General features: G+C 42.2%; 1 protein-coding gene across 1 annotated transcript in view; it reads right to left on the reverse strand.

Moving 5' to 3' along the window:
• LOC115121665 (excitatory amino acid transporter 2-like) overlaps positions 1-13,694 on the reverse strand; it is a 142,037-nt gene that overhangs the window by 26,749 nt on the left and 101,594 nt on the right. The window contains exons 5-6 of the mRNA XM_065010261.1: positions 7,981-8,086; positions 7,632-7,758 (exon numbers count right to left, since the gene is read on the reverse strand). Coding sequence (XP_064866333.1) covers positions 7,632-7,758; positions 7,981-8,086 — 233 coding nt within the window. The remainder of the gene's footprint in view (positions 1-7,631; positions 7,759-7,980; positions 8,087-13,694) is intronic.

Here is a 13,694-nt window from a genome sequence, read left to right on the forward strand (position 1 = left end):
CCAGTGTGTTTAGTGTACTATGTGTGACCAGTGTGTGTGTGACCAGTGTGTTTAGTGTACTATGTGTGACCAGTGTGTTTAGTGTACTATGTGTGACCAGTGTGTTTAGTGTACTATGTGTGACCAGTGTGTTTAGTGTACTATGTGTGACCAGTGTGTTTAGTGTACTATGTGTGACCAGTGTGTTTAGTGTACTATGTGTGACCAGTGTGTTTAGTGTGTGACCAGTGTGTTTTAGTGTACCAGTGTGTTTAGTGTGTGACCAGTGTGTTTAGTGTACTATGTGTGACCAGTGTGTTTAGTGTACTATGTGTGACCAGTGTGTTTGTGACCAGTGTGTTTAGTGTACTATGTGTGACCAGTGTGTTTAGTGTACTATGTGTGACCAGTGTGTTTAGTGTACTATGTGTGACCAGTGTGTTTAGTGTACTATGTGTGACCAGTGTGTTTGTGTACTGACCAGTGTGTTTAGTGTACTATGTGTGACCAGTGTGTTTAGTGTACTATGTGTGACCAGTGTGTTTTTACTATGTGTGACCAGTGTGTTTAGTGTACTATGTGTGACCAGTGTGTTTAGTGTACTATGTGTGACCAGTGTGTTTAGTGTACTATGTGACCAGTGTGTTTAGTGTGACCAGTGTGTTTAGTGTACTATGTGTGACCAGTGTGTTTAGTGTACTATGTGTGACCAGTGTGTTTAGTGTACTATGTGTGACCAGTGTGTTTAGTGTACTATGTGTGACCAGTGTGTTTAGTGTACTATGTGTGACCAGTGTGTTTAGTGTACTATGTGTGACCAGTGTGTTTAGTGTACATTGTGTGACCAGTGTACTATGTGTGACCAGTGTGTTTAGTGTACTATGTGTGACCAGTGTGTTTAGTGTACTATGTGTGACCAGTGTTCTTAGTGTACTGTGTGACTAGTGTGTTTAGTGTGTGACTATGTGTGACCAGTGTGTTTAGTGTACTATGTGTGACCAGTGTGTTTAGTGTACTATGTGTGACCAGTGTGTTTAGTGTACATTGTGTTTAGTGTACTATGTGTGACCAGTGTGTTTAGTGTACTATGTGTGACCAGTGTGTTTAGTGTACTATGTGTGACCAGTGTGTTTAGTGTACTATGTGTGACCAGTGTGTTTAGTGTGTTTAGTGTACTATGTGTGACCAGTGTGTTTATGTGTGACCAGTGTGTTTAGTGTACTATGTGTGACCAGTGTGTTTAGTGTACTATGTGTGACCAGTGTGTTTAGTGTACTATGTGTGACCAGTGTGTTTAGTGTACTATGTGTGACCAGTGTGTTTGTGTGACCAGTGTGTTTAGTGTACTATGTGTGACCAGTGTGTTTGTACTATGTGTGACCAGTGTGTTTAGTGTACTATGTGTGACCAGTGTGTTTAGTGTACTATGTGTGACCAGTGTGTTTAGTGTACTATGTGTGACCAGTGTGTTTGACCAGTGTGTTTAGTGTACTATGTGTGACCAGTGTGTTTAGTGTACTATGTGTGACCAGTGTGTTTAGTGTACTATGTGTGACCAGTGTGTTTAGTGTACTGTGTGTGACCAGTGTGCTTAGTGTACTATGTGTGACCAGTTTGTGTTTAGTGTACTATGTGTGACCAGTGTGTTTAGTGTACTATGTGTGACCAGTGTGTTTAGTGTACTATGTGTGACCAGTGTGTTTAGTGTACTATGTGTGACCAGTGTGTTTAGTGTACTATGTGTGACCAGTGTTTAGTGTACTATGTGTGACCAGTGTGTTTAGTGTACTATGTGTGACCAGTGTGTTTAGTGTACTATGTGTGACCAGTGTGTTTAGTGTACTATGTGTGACCAGTGTGTTTGACCAGTGTGTTTAGTGTACTATGTGTGACCAGTGTGTTTAGTGTACTGTTGACCAGTGTGTTTAGTGTACTATGTGTGACCAGTGTGTTTAGTGTATGTGTGACCAGTGTGTTTAGTGTACTATGTGTGACCAGTGTGTTTAGTGTACTATGTGTGACCAGTGTGTTTAGTGTACTATGTGTGACCAGTGTGTTTAGTGTACTATGTGTGACCAGTGTGTTTAGTGTACTATGTGTGACCAGTGTGTTTAGTGTACTGTGTGTTTAGTTTAGTGTACTATGTGTGACCAGTGTGTTTAGTGTACCAGTGTGTTTAGTGTACTATGTGTGACCAGTGTTTGTGTACTATGTGTGACCAGTGTGTTTAGTGTACTATGTGTGACCAGTGTGTTTAGTGTACTATGTGTGACCAGTGTGTTTAGTGTACTATGTGTGACCAGTGTGTTTAGTGTACTATGTGTGACCAGTGTGTTTAGTGTGTTTGACCAGTGTGTTTAGTGTACTATGTGTGACCAGTGTGTTTAGTGTACTATGTGTGACCAGTGTGTTTAGTGTACCATGTGTGACCAGTGTGTTTAGTTTACTATGTGTGACCAGTGTGTTTAGTGTACTATGTGTGACCAGTGTGTTTAGTGTACTATGTGTGACCAGTGTGTTTAGTGTACTGTGTGTGACCAGTGTGTTTAGTGTACTATGTGTGACCAGTGTGTTTAGTGTACTATGTGTGACCAGTGTGTTTAGTGTACTATGTGTGACCAGTGTGTTTAGTGTACTATGTGTGACCAGTGTGTTTAGTGTACTATGTGTGACCAGTGTGTTTAGTGTACTGTGTGTGACCAGTGTGTTTAGTGTACTATGTGTGACCAGTGTGTTTAGTGTACTATGTGTGACCAGTGTGTTTAGTGTACTATGTGTGACCAGTGTGTTTAGTGTATGTGTGACCAGTGTGTTTAGTGTACTGTGTGTGACCAGTGTGTTTAGTGTACTATGTGTGACCAGTTTGTGTTTGACCAGTGTGTTTAGTACTATGTGTGACCAGTGTGTTTAGTGTACTAGTGTGTGACCAGTGTGTTTAGTGTACTATGTGTGACCAGTGTGTTTAGTGTACTATGTGTGACCAGTGTGTTTAGTGTACTATGTGTGACCAGTGTGTTTAGTGTACTATGTGTGACCAGTGTACTATGTTGACCAGTGTGTTTACTATGTGTGACCAGTGTGTTTAGTGTGACCAGTGTGTTTAGTGTACCATGTGTGTGTTTTAGTGTACTATGTGTGACCAGTGTGTTTAGTGTACTATGTGTGACCAGTGTGTTTAGTGTACTGTGTGTGACCAGTGTGTTTAGTGTACTATGTGTGACCAGTGTGTTTAGTGTACTATGTGTGACCAGTGTGTTTAGTGTACTATGTGTGACCAGTGTGTTTAGTGTACTATGTGTGACCAGTGTGTTTAGTGTACTGTGTGACCAGTGTGTTTAGTATACTATGTGTGACCAGTGTGTTTAGTGTACTATGTGTGACCAGTGTGTTTAGTGTACTATGTTGACCAGTGTGTTTAGTGTACTATGTGTGACCAGTGACCAGTGTTTAGTGTACTATGTGTGACCAGTGTGTTTAGTGTACTATGTGTGACCAGTGTGTTTAGTGTACTATGTGTGACCAGTGTGTTTAGTGTACTATGTGTGACCAGTGTGTTTAGTGTACTATGTGTGACCAGTGTGTTTAGTGTACTATGTGTGACCAGTGTGTTTAGTGTACTATGTGTGACCAGTGTGTTTAGTGTACTATGTGTGACCAGTGTGTTTAGTGTACTATGTGTGACCAGTGTGTTTAGTGTACTATGTGTGACCAGTGTGTTTAGTGTACTATGTGTGACCAGTGTGTTTAGTGTACTATGTGTGACCAGTGTGTTTAGTGTACTGTGTGACCAGTGTGTTTGTGTACCAGTGTGTTTGTGACCAGTGTGTTTAGTGTACTATGTGTGACCAGTGTGTTTAGTGTACTATGTGTGACCAGTGTGTTTAGTGTACTATGTGTGACAGTGTGTTTAGTTTACTATGTGTGACCAGTGTGTTTAGTGTACTATGTGTGACCAGTGTGTTTAGTGTACTATGTGTGACCAGTGTGTTTAGTGTACTATGTGTGACCAGTGTGTTTAGTGTACTATTGTGTGACCAGTGTTTAGTGTACTATGTGTGTGACCAGTGTGTTTAGTGTACTATGTGTGACCAGTGTGTTTAGTGTACTATGTGTGACCAGTGTGTTTAGTGTACTATGTGTGACCAGTGTGTTTAGTGTACTATGTGTGACCAGTGTGTTTAGTGTGTTTAGTGTACTATGTGTGACCAGTGTGTTTAGTGTACTATGTGTGACCAGTGTGTTTAGTGTACTATGTGTGACCAGTGTGTTTAGTGTACTAGTGTTATGTGTGACCAGTGTGTTTAGTGTACTATGTGTGACCAGTGTGTTTAGTGTACTATGTGTGACCAGTGTGTTTAGTGTACTATGTGTGACCAGTGTGTTTAGTGTACTATGTGTGACCAGTGTGTTTAGTGTACTATGTGTGACCAGTGTGTTTAGTGTACTATGTGTGACCAGTGTGTTTAGTGTACTATGTGTGACCAGTGTGTTTAGTGTACTATGTGTGACCAGTGTGTTTAGTGTACTATGTGTGACCAGTGTGTTTAGTGTACTATGTGTGACCAGTGTGTTTAGTGTACTATGTGTGACCAGTGTGTTTAGTGTACTATGTGTGACCAGTGTGTTTAGTGTACTATGTGTGACCAGTGTGTTTAGTGTACTATGTGTGACCAGTGTGTTTAGTATGTGTGACCAGTGTGTTTAGTGTACTAGTGTGTGACCAGTGTGTTTAGTGTACTATGTGTGACCAGTGTGTTTAGTGTACTATGTGTGACCAGTGTGTTTAGTGTACTATGTGTGACCAGTGTGTTTAGTACTGTGTGTTTAGTGTACTGTATGTGTGACCAGTGTGTTTAGTGTACTATGTGTGACCAGTGTGTTTAGTGTACTATGTGACCAGTGACCAGTGTGTTTGTGTGACCTGTGTTTAGTGTACTATGTGTGACCAGTGTGTTTAGTGTACTATGTGTGACCAGTGTGTTTAGTGTACTATGTGTGACCAGTGTGTTTAGTGTACTATGTGTGACCAGTGTGTTTAGTGTACTATGTGTGACCAGTGTGTTTAGTGTACTATGTGTGACCAGTGTGTTTAGTGTACTATGTGTGACCAGTGTGTTTAGTGTACTATGTTTGACCAGTGTGTTTAGTGTACTTTGTGTGACCAGTGTGTTTAGTGTACTATGTGTGACCAGTGTGTTTAGTGTACTATGTGTGACCAGTGTGTTTAGTGTACTATGTGTGACCAGTGTGTTTAGTGTACTATGTGTGACCAGTGTGTTTAGTGTACTATGTGTGACCAGTGTGTTTAGTGTACTATGTGTGACCAGTGTGTTTAGTGTACTATGTGTGACCAGTGTGTTTAGTGTACTATGTGTGACCAGTGTGTTTAGTGTACTATGTGTGACCAGTGTGTTTAGTGTACTATGTGTGACCAGTGTGTTTAGTGTACTGTGTGTGACCAGTGTGTTTAGTGTACTATGTGTGACCAGTGTGTTTAGTGTACTGTGTGTGACCAGTGTGTTTAGTGTACATGTGTGACCAGTGTGTTTAGTGTACTATGTGTGACCAGTTTGTGTTTAGTGTGTTTAGTGTACTATGTGTGACCCAGTGTGTTTAGTGTACTGTGTGTGACCAGTGTGTTTAGTGTACTATGTGTGACCAGTGTGTTTAGTGTACTATGTGTGACCAGTGTGTTTAGTGTACTATGTGTGACCAGTGTGTTTAGTGTACTATGTGTGACCAGTGTGTTTAGTGTACTATGTGTGACCAGTGTGTTTAGTGTACTATGTGTGACCAGTGTGTTTAGTGTACTATGTGTGACCAGTGTGTTTAGTGTACTATTGACCAGTGTGTTTAGTGTACTATGTGACCAGTGTTTAGTGTACTATGTGTGACCAGTGTGTTTAGTGTACTATGTGTGACCAGTGTGTTTAGTGTACTATGTGTGACCAGTGTGTTTAGTGTACTATGTGTGACCAGTGTGTTTAGTGTACTATGTGTGACCAGTGTGTTTAGTGTACTATGTGTGACCAGTGTGTTTAGTGTACTATGTGTGACCAGTGTGTGTGTTTAGTGTACTATGTGTGACCAGTGTGTTTAGTGTACTATGTGTGACCAGTGTGTTTAGTGTACTATGTGTGACCAGTGTGTTTAGTGTGACCAGTGTGTTTAGTGTACTATGTGTGACCAGTGTGTTTAGTGTACTATGTGTGACCAGTGTGTTTAGTGTACTATGTGTGACCAGTGTGTTTAGTGTACTATGTGTGACCAGTGTGTTTAGTATACTATGTGTGACCAGTGTGTTTAGTGTACTATGTGTGACCAGTGTGTTTAGTGTACTGTGTATGACATGTTATTTGTATATACATGCCGGTTTGTTTGGCTAGCTCTGTAGGCCTAGTAGTGAGTCATGTGTTTAGTGTGTAAAATGGGTGATTTACGTTGGGTTTGTGGTATGGAGATCACAGTTCCCTTGGAAAATGTGCTGCACATCAAGATGTCCCCTGAGTATGTGCTTCTTTTTGGTGGAGAGGGAGAGAGAGAGAGAAAGAGAGAGAAAGAGAGGGAGAGAAAGAGAGAGAGAGAGAGAGAGAGAGAGAGAGAGAGAGAGAGAGAGAGAGAGGGGGATGTGTGTTTTTCTCTCTCTCAGTGGTATTGGCCAGTGTTGTGTGAAGTCTCTCTGTCTCTCCCCCTTTCTCTCTCTTTTCCCTGACTACTACTGTCCTGCAAAGCATCAAAGCTTTCATCGCTCTCCAAGGACATGGATCTCACCATGTCCCGCCCTGCATCAGTCTGTCTGCACTCTGATTTGTGCTGGCCTGTTGAGCAGCTAGTGGCTCCTTTCCTGTCTGTGGATTCATTAGGTTCTGGACCTGTTCCACCCTCTCCCCCCTGGGAACCAGAAAGGCTTCTGCTCGGCTCCCACTCCTGCTAGTCCTCAGCATTCCACACACTGTCATGTCTTAGGGAATTCTTCTCCCTATATTTCTCCCCTTTCCAATCCTCACTCTGCCCCTGGTCCCAGTTCCCACCATTTTTCTCACGTATGCAGTCCTCCCCTTATTCATCACTGTCAGTGAATTCATCACTGTCTATAGAATGTTTTTCAGCACTGCAGCCATTATTCCACTGAAGGAAAACAGACCCATACAGGGACACAGACAGGTAGACACAGACAGGGACACAGACAGGTAGACACAGACAGGGACACAGACAGGAAGAAACAGACAGGAAGACACAGACAGGGACAGACAGGAAGACACAGACAGGAGGACACAGACAGGAGTACACAGACAGGGACACAGACAGGAGGACAGACAGGAAGACATACAGTGACACAGACAGGGACACAGACAGGGACACAGACAAGGACACAGACAGGGACACAGACAAGGACACAGACAGGGACACAGACAGGAAGACACAGACAGGGACACAGACAAGGACACAGACAGGGACACAGACAGGAAGACACAGACAGGGACACAGACAAGGACACAGACAGGGACACAGACAGGAAGACACAGACAGGGACACAGACATGGACACAGACATGGACACAGACAAGGACACAGACAGGGACACAGACAGGAAGACACAGACAGGGACACAGACAGGAAGATACAGACAGGAAGACACAGAGAGACACGTACCACATGATCATGCCCACCATCTTCATGATGATCTCGTTGAGGATGTTGAAGAACTCTGACATGAGCTTCCCCTTCTCTCCCATCTTCCCCATGCACATTCCAAATGTGATGAAGAACCCAATTAAACCTTCAGAAAACATCATTACAACATTAAATCATCTGTTCATAAATAACCAATGTGCTCTCTCAACATGAATGATGAATACATGATGAATATTACTAAACCAATGAAACAAAAGGAAATAGACATAATAGTATTCCGTCCAATCAACAGAAAGAGAGTTGAACCGAACAGGACATTGTTGCCCCCTCAGTGAATAGAGAGGAAAGAACCATAGCATTCTCTCACCCAGAACATTCATGCCCCATTTGAACTCCAGTTTCTTCTTGCTGACTATGAAAGGTTCTGTCTGGTTCGGGGGCATCACTGACACTTTCTTTGCTACTGTTTGAACCTGAAGAGAGAGAGAGTGAGAGGTGGGGTGAAGAGGGGGTGGAGAATCGAGAGAGAGAGAGGTGGGGTGGAGAGGGGGGTGGAGAATAGAGAGAAAGAGAGAGAGGTGGTGGAGAGGTGGTGGAGAATAGAGAGAGAGAGAGCGAGAGAGAGAGAGAGCGAGAGAGAGAGAGAGAGAGAGAGAGAGAGAGCAACCACCAGAAAGATGAGAGATATGTTTATGCAGACAGAGAAGAAGAGAGGGGGAGGGAGAGGGAGAGGGATAGAGAGGGAGAGGGAGAGAGAAGAGGAAATATGGAAAAGGGGGCTGGGGGCTGGGGATCATCATGCAATTTCTTGGCTGATCTGCAAAAGCAATTACAATATCAATTCATCTCTGACGAAGACAAACACAGTGACAGCACATAACGAGAGAAAGGATCCTTATAAGCCCAGGGCTGAACAGCACACACACACACACGCATGCACACGCACACACACTCACAAGCACACAAGCACACAAGCACACACACATACACATACACATACACATACACACACATACACACACACAGTCACACTAGGCAGATGCCTTACTGTAATAAATGAAGACAACCCAATGGCGCTGTAAAGAGATTAGCACCAACAGAAGGTCTGACCCTCACCCAGTCTAACATAGAGTATTTCTAATCATTCAGACACACGCGCATGAAAGAGAGAGAGAATGAGAGAGATAAGCAGAGAGAGAATGAGAGAGATAAGGAGAGAGAGAGAATGAGGAGTAAGGACAGAGAGAGAATGAGAGAGATAATAAGAGAATGAGAGCGATAAGGAGAGAGAGAATGAGAGATAAGGAGAGAGAGAGAATGAGAGCGATAAGGAGAGAGAGAGAATGAGAGCGATAAGAGAGAGAGAGAATGAGAGAGAGATAAGGAGAGAGAATGAGAGCGATAAGGAGAGAGAGAGAAGAGAGAGAGAATGAGAGCGATAAGGAGAGAGAGAGAATGAGAGAGGAGAGAGAGAATGAGAGAGATAAGGAGAGAGAGAGAATGAGAGAGATAAGGAGAGAGAGAGAATGAGAGAGATAGAGAGAGAGAGAATGGAGAGAGAGAATGAGAGTGATAAGAGAGAGAGAATGAGAGCGATAAGGAGAGAGAGAGAAGAGAGAGATAAGGAGAGAGATTGAGAGGAGCGATAAGGAGAGAGAGAGAGAAAGAGAGAGAGAGAATGAGATAAGGAGAGAGAGAGAATGAGAGTAGATAAGGAGAGAGAAGGAGAGAGAGAGAGAATGAGAGAGATAAGGAGAGAGAGAGAAATGAGAGCGATAAGAGAGAGAGAGAATGAGAGAGATAAGGGAGAGAGAGAATGAGAGAGCGATAAGGAGAGAGAGAGAGAATGAGAGATAAGGGAGAGAGAGAGAATGAGAGAGATAAGGAGAGAGAGAGAATAAGGAGAGAGAGAGCAAGAGAGATAGAGAGAGAGAGAAGAGAGATAAGGAGAGAGAGAATGAAGGAGAGAGAGAGAATGAGAGAGATAAGAGAGAGAGAGAATGAGAGAGATAAGGAGAGAGAGAATGAGAGCGATAAGGAGGAGAGAGAGAATGAGAGCGATAGAGAGAGAGAGAGAATGAGAATGAGGAGAGAGAGAGAGAATGAGAGTGATAAGAGAGAGAGAGAATGAGAGAGAGCGATAGAGAGAGAGAGAATGAGAGAGAGAGAGAATGAGAGCGATAAGGAGAGAGAGAGAGAATGAGAGCGATAAGAGAGAGAGAGAGAATGAGAGCGATAAGAGAGAGAGAGAATGAGAGAGAGATAAGGAGAGAGAGAGAATGAGAGCGATAAGGAGAGAGAGAGAGAATGAGAGTGATAAGGAGAGAGAGAATGAGAGAGAATGAGAGCGATAAGGAGAGAGAGAGAATGAGAGAGATAAGGAGAGAGAGAGAATGAGAGAGATAAGAGAGAGAGAGAATGAGAGCGATAAGGAGAGAGAGAATGAGAGCGATAAGGAGAGAGAGAATGAGAGAGAATGAGAGAGAGAGAGAGATTGAGAGAGATAAGGAGAGAGAGAGAGAATGAGAGAGAGAGAATGAGAGCGATAAGGAGAGAGAGAGAATGAGAGTGATAAGGAGAGAGAGAGAGAGAGAATGAGAGAGATAAGGAGAGAGAGAGAGAATGAGAGCGATAAGGAGAGAGAGAGAGAGAATGAGAGAGATAAGGAGAGAGAGAATGAGAGCGATAAGGAGAGAGAGAGAGAATGAGAGATAAGGAGAGAGAGAGAGAATGAGAGAGATAAGGAGAGAGAGAATGAGAGCGATAAGGAGAGAGAGAGAATGAGAGCGATAAGGGGAGAGAGAGAGAGAGAATGAGAGCGATAAGGAGAGCGAGAGAATGAGAGTGATAAGGAGAGAGAGAGAATGAGAGAGATAAGAGAGAGAGAGAATGAGAGAGATAAGGGAGAGAGAGAATGAGAGAGATAAGGGAGAGAGAGAGAATGAGAGAGAGAGAGAGAGAATGAGAGCGATAAGGAGAGAGAGAGAGAGAATGAGAGCGATAAGGAGAGAGAGAGAATGAGAGCGATAAGGAGAGAGAGAGAGAATGAGAGATAAGGAGAGAGAGAGAGAATGAGAGAGATAAGGAGAGAGAGAATGAGAGCGATAAGGAGAGAGAGAGAATGAGAGCGATAAGAGAGAGAGAGAGAATGAGAGAGATAAGGAGAGAGAGAGAATGAGAGTGATAAGGAGAGAGAGAATGAGAGAGATAGGGGGAGAGAGAGAGAATGAGAGATAAGGGAGAGAGAGAGATGAGAGGATAAGGAGAGAGAGAATGAGAGCGATAAGGAGAGAGAGAGAATGAGAGAGATAAGGAGAGAGAGAGAATGAGAGCGATAAGGAGAGAGAGAGAATGAGAGCGATAAGGAGAGAGAGAGAATGAGAATAAGGGGAGAGAGAATGAGAGCGGGAGAGAGAGAATGAGAGATAAGGAGAGAGAGAGAATGAGAGAGATAAGGAGAGAAGAGAGAGAGAGAGAGATAAGGGGAGAGAGAGAATGAGAGCGATAAGGAGAGAGAGAATGAGAGCGATAAGGAGAGAGAGAGAGAATGAGAGAGATAAGGAGAGAGAGAATGAGAGCGATAAGGAGAGATAGAGAGAATGAGAGAGATAAGGAGAGAGAGAATGAGAGCGATAAGGAGAGATAGAGAGAATGAGAGAGATAAGGAGAGAGAGAATGCGAGCGATAAGGGGAGAGAGAGAATGAGAGCGATAAGGAGAGAGAGAGAATGAGAGCGATAAGGAGAGAGAGAGAGAATGAGAGCGATAAGGAGAGAGAGAGAATGAGAGCGATAAGGAGAGAGAGAGAATGAGAGCGATAAGGAGAGAGAGAGAATGAGAGCGATAAGGAGAGAGAGAGAATGAGAGCGATAAGGAGAGAGAGAGAATGAGAGAGATAAGGAGAGAGAGAGAATGAGAGAGATAAGGAGAGAGAGAGAAAAAACACAGGATTTGGACAAAAGAAGGGAACTGCTGCAACATGATTGAGGTCTGGATTATCGCTTAAAAATGATCCGCCTGCTTGGATTAACAGCAATCATATCTGCCAGGCAGCGTTGCTTTGTAAATCACACAGTCTTGTCCTGCCCTATCCTGTCCTGTAGTCTCCTGTTCTCTCCTGTCCTCTCCTGTTCTGTCCTATGATCAGCCACCTAGGTACAGGACCATGTCCCCTTGATGCTAGGACAGTAGAGTCCCTGCTCCTCTTCCAAAAACGTCTGAAACCCTACCTCTTCAAAGAGTATCTTAAATAAGACATCTCAGTCTAATTCCCTCCCTCCTCGCCCCTAAAAATAAAAAAATCAAACCTGCACTTGTCTTTTCCTACTAGCACTCTTTGCTGATAACTTCTCCAGAGGAAAACTGTTCTCACTATGACTACGATGTGTGGTTGTCTCACCTAGCTATCTTAAGAGAAATACATTAACTATAAGTCGCGCTGGCTGATAAATTCGCGCTAGCCTCTGATAAATTCCTTTAATGTCAAGTGAAAATGTCAACACAAGAACAGCTATTGGTCAATACAAGGGGAAAGATGTTCAGAGGGAGACATCAAATGTCCAATGCAACAACAAAAGCTTGGAATAAAGAGAGGGAATTAGGATCTGCACAGCTAACACCACTCACATGTGTCGTTCTCCAAAGTCGTCATTTTCTGGGAAATGGAAGGATCATAATATGGAGCGCCTGGGACTTTAAGGTTCTAGCTGCATTTCTGTCAAAATGTTCTCTATATAGTACTGTAAATACCCCAATTCATGTTGTTCTGTTCAATGTTCTCTACCTATATAGTACTGTAAATACCCCAATTCATGTTGTTCTGTTCAATGTTCTCTACCTATATAGTACTGTAAATACCCCAATTCATGTTGTTCTGTTCAATGTTCTCTACCTATATAGTACTGTTCTCTACCTATATAGTAAATACCCCAATTCATGTTGTTCTGTTCAATGTTCTCTACCTATATAGTACTGTAAATACCCCAATTCATGTTGTTCTGTTCAATGTTCTCTACCTATATAGTACTGTAAATACCCCAATTCATGTTGTTCTGTTCAATGTTCTCTACCTATATAGTACTGTAAATACCCCAATTCATGTTGTTCTGTTCAATGTTCTCTACCTATATAGTACTGTAAATACCCCAATTCATGTTGTTCTGTTCAATGTTCTCTACCTATATAGTACTGTAAATACCCCAATTCATGTTGTTCTGTTCAATGTTCTCTACCTATATAGTACTGTAAATACCCCAATTCATGTTGTTCTGTTCAATGTTCTCTGCCTATATAGTACTGTAAATACCCCAATTCATGTTGTTCTGTTCAATGTTCTCTACCTATATAGTACTGTAAATACCCCAATTCATGTTGTTCTGTTCAATGTTCTCTACCTATATAGTACTGTAAATACCCCAATTCATGTTGTTCTGTTCAATGTTCTCTACCTATATAGTACTGTAAATACCCCAATTCATGTTGTTCTGTTCAATGTTCTCTACCTATATAGTACTGTAAATACCCCAATTCATGTTGTTCTGTTCAATGTTCTCTACCTATATAGTACTGTAAATACCCCAATTCATGTTGTTCTGTTCAATGTTCTCTACCTATATAGTACTGTAAATACCCCAATTCATGTTGTTCTGTTCAATGTTCTCTACCTATATAGTACTGTAAATACCCCAATTCATGTTGTTCTGTTCAATGTTCTCTGCCTATATAGTACTGTAAATACCCCAATTATGTTGTTCTGTTCAATGTTCTCTACCTATATAGTACTGTAAATACCCCAATTCATGTTGTTCTGTTCAATGTTCTCTACCTATATAGTACTGTAAATACCCCAATTCATGTTGTTCTGTTCAATGTTCTCTACCTATATAGTACTGTAAATACCCCAATTCATGTTGTTCTGTTCAATGTTCTCTACCTATATAGTACTGTAAATACCCCAATTCATGTTGTTCTGTTCAATGTTCTCTACCTATATAGTACTGTAAATACCCCAATTCATGTTGTTCTGTTCAATGTTCTCTACCTATATAGTACTGTAAATACCCCAATTCATGTTGTTCTGTTC

The sequence above is a fragment of the Oncorhynchus nerka genome, linkage group LG26, assembly GCF_034236695.1.
Source record: "Oncorhynchus nerka isolate Pitt River linkage group LG26, Oner_Uvic_2.0, whole genome shotgun sequence".
In the NCBI taxonomy this organism is placed as follows: Eukaryota; Metazoa; Chordata; class Actinopteri; order Salmoniformes; family Salmonidae; genus Oncorhynchus; species Oncorhynchus nerka.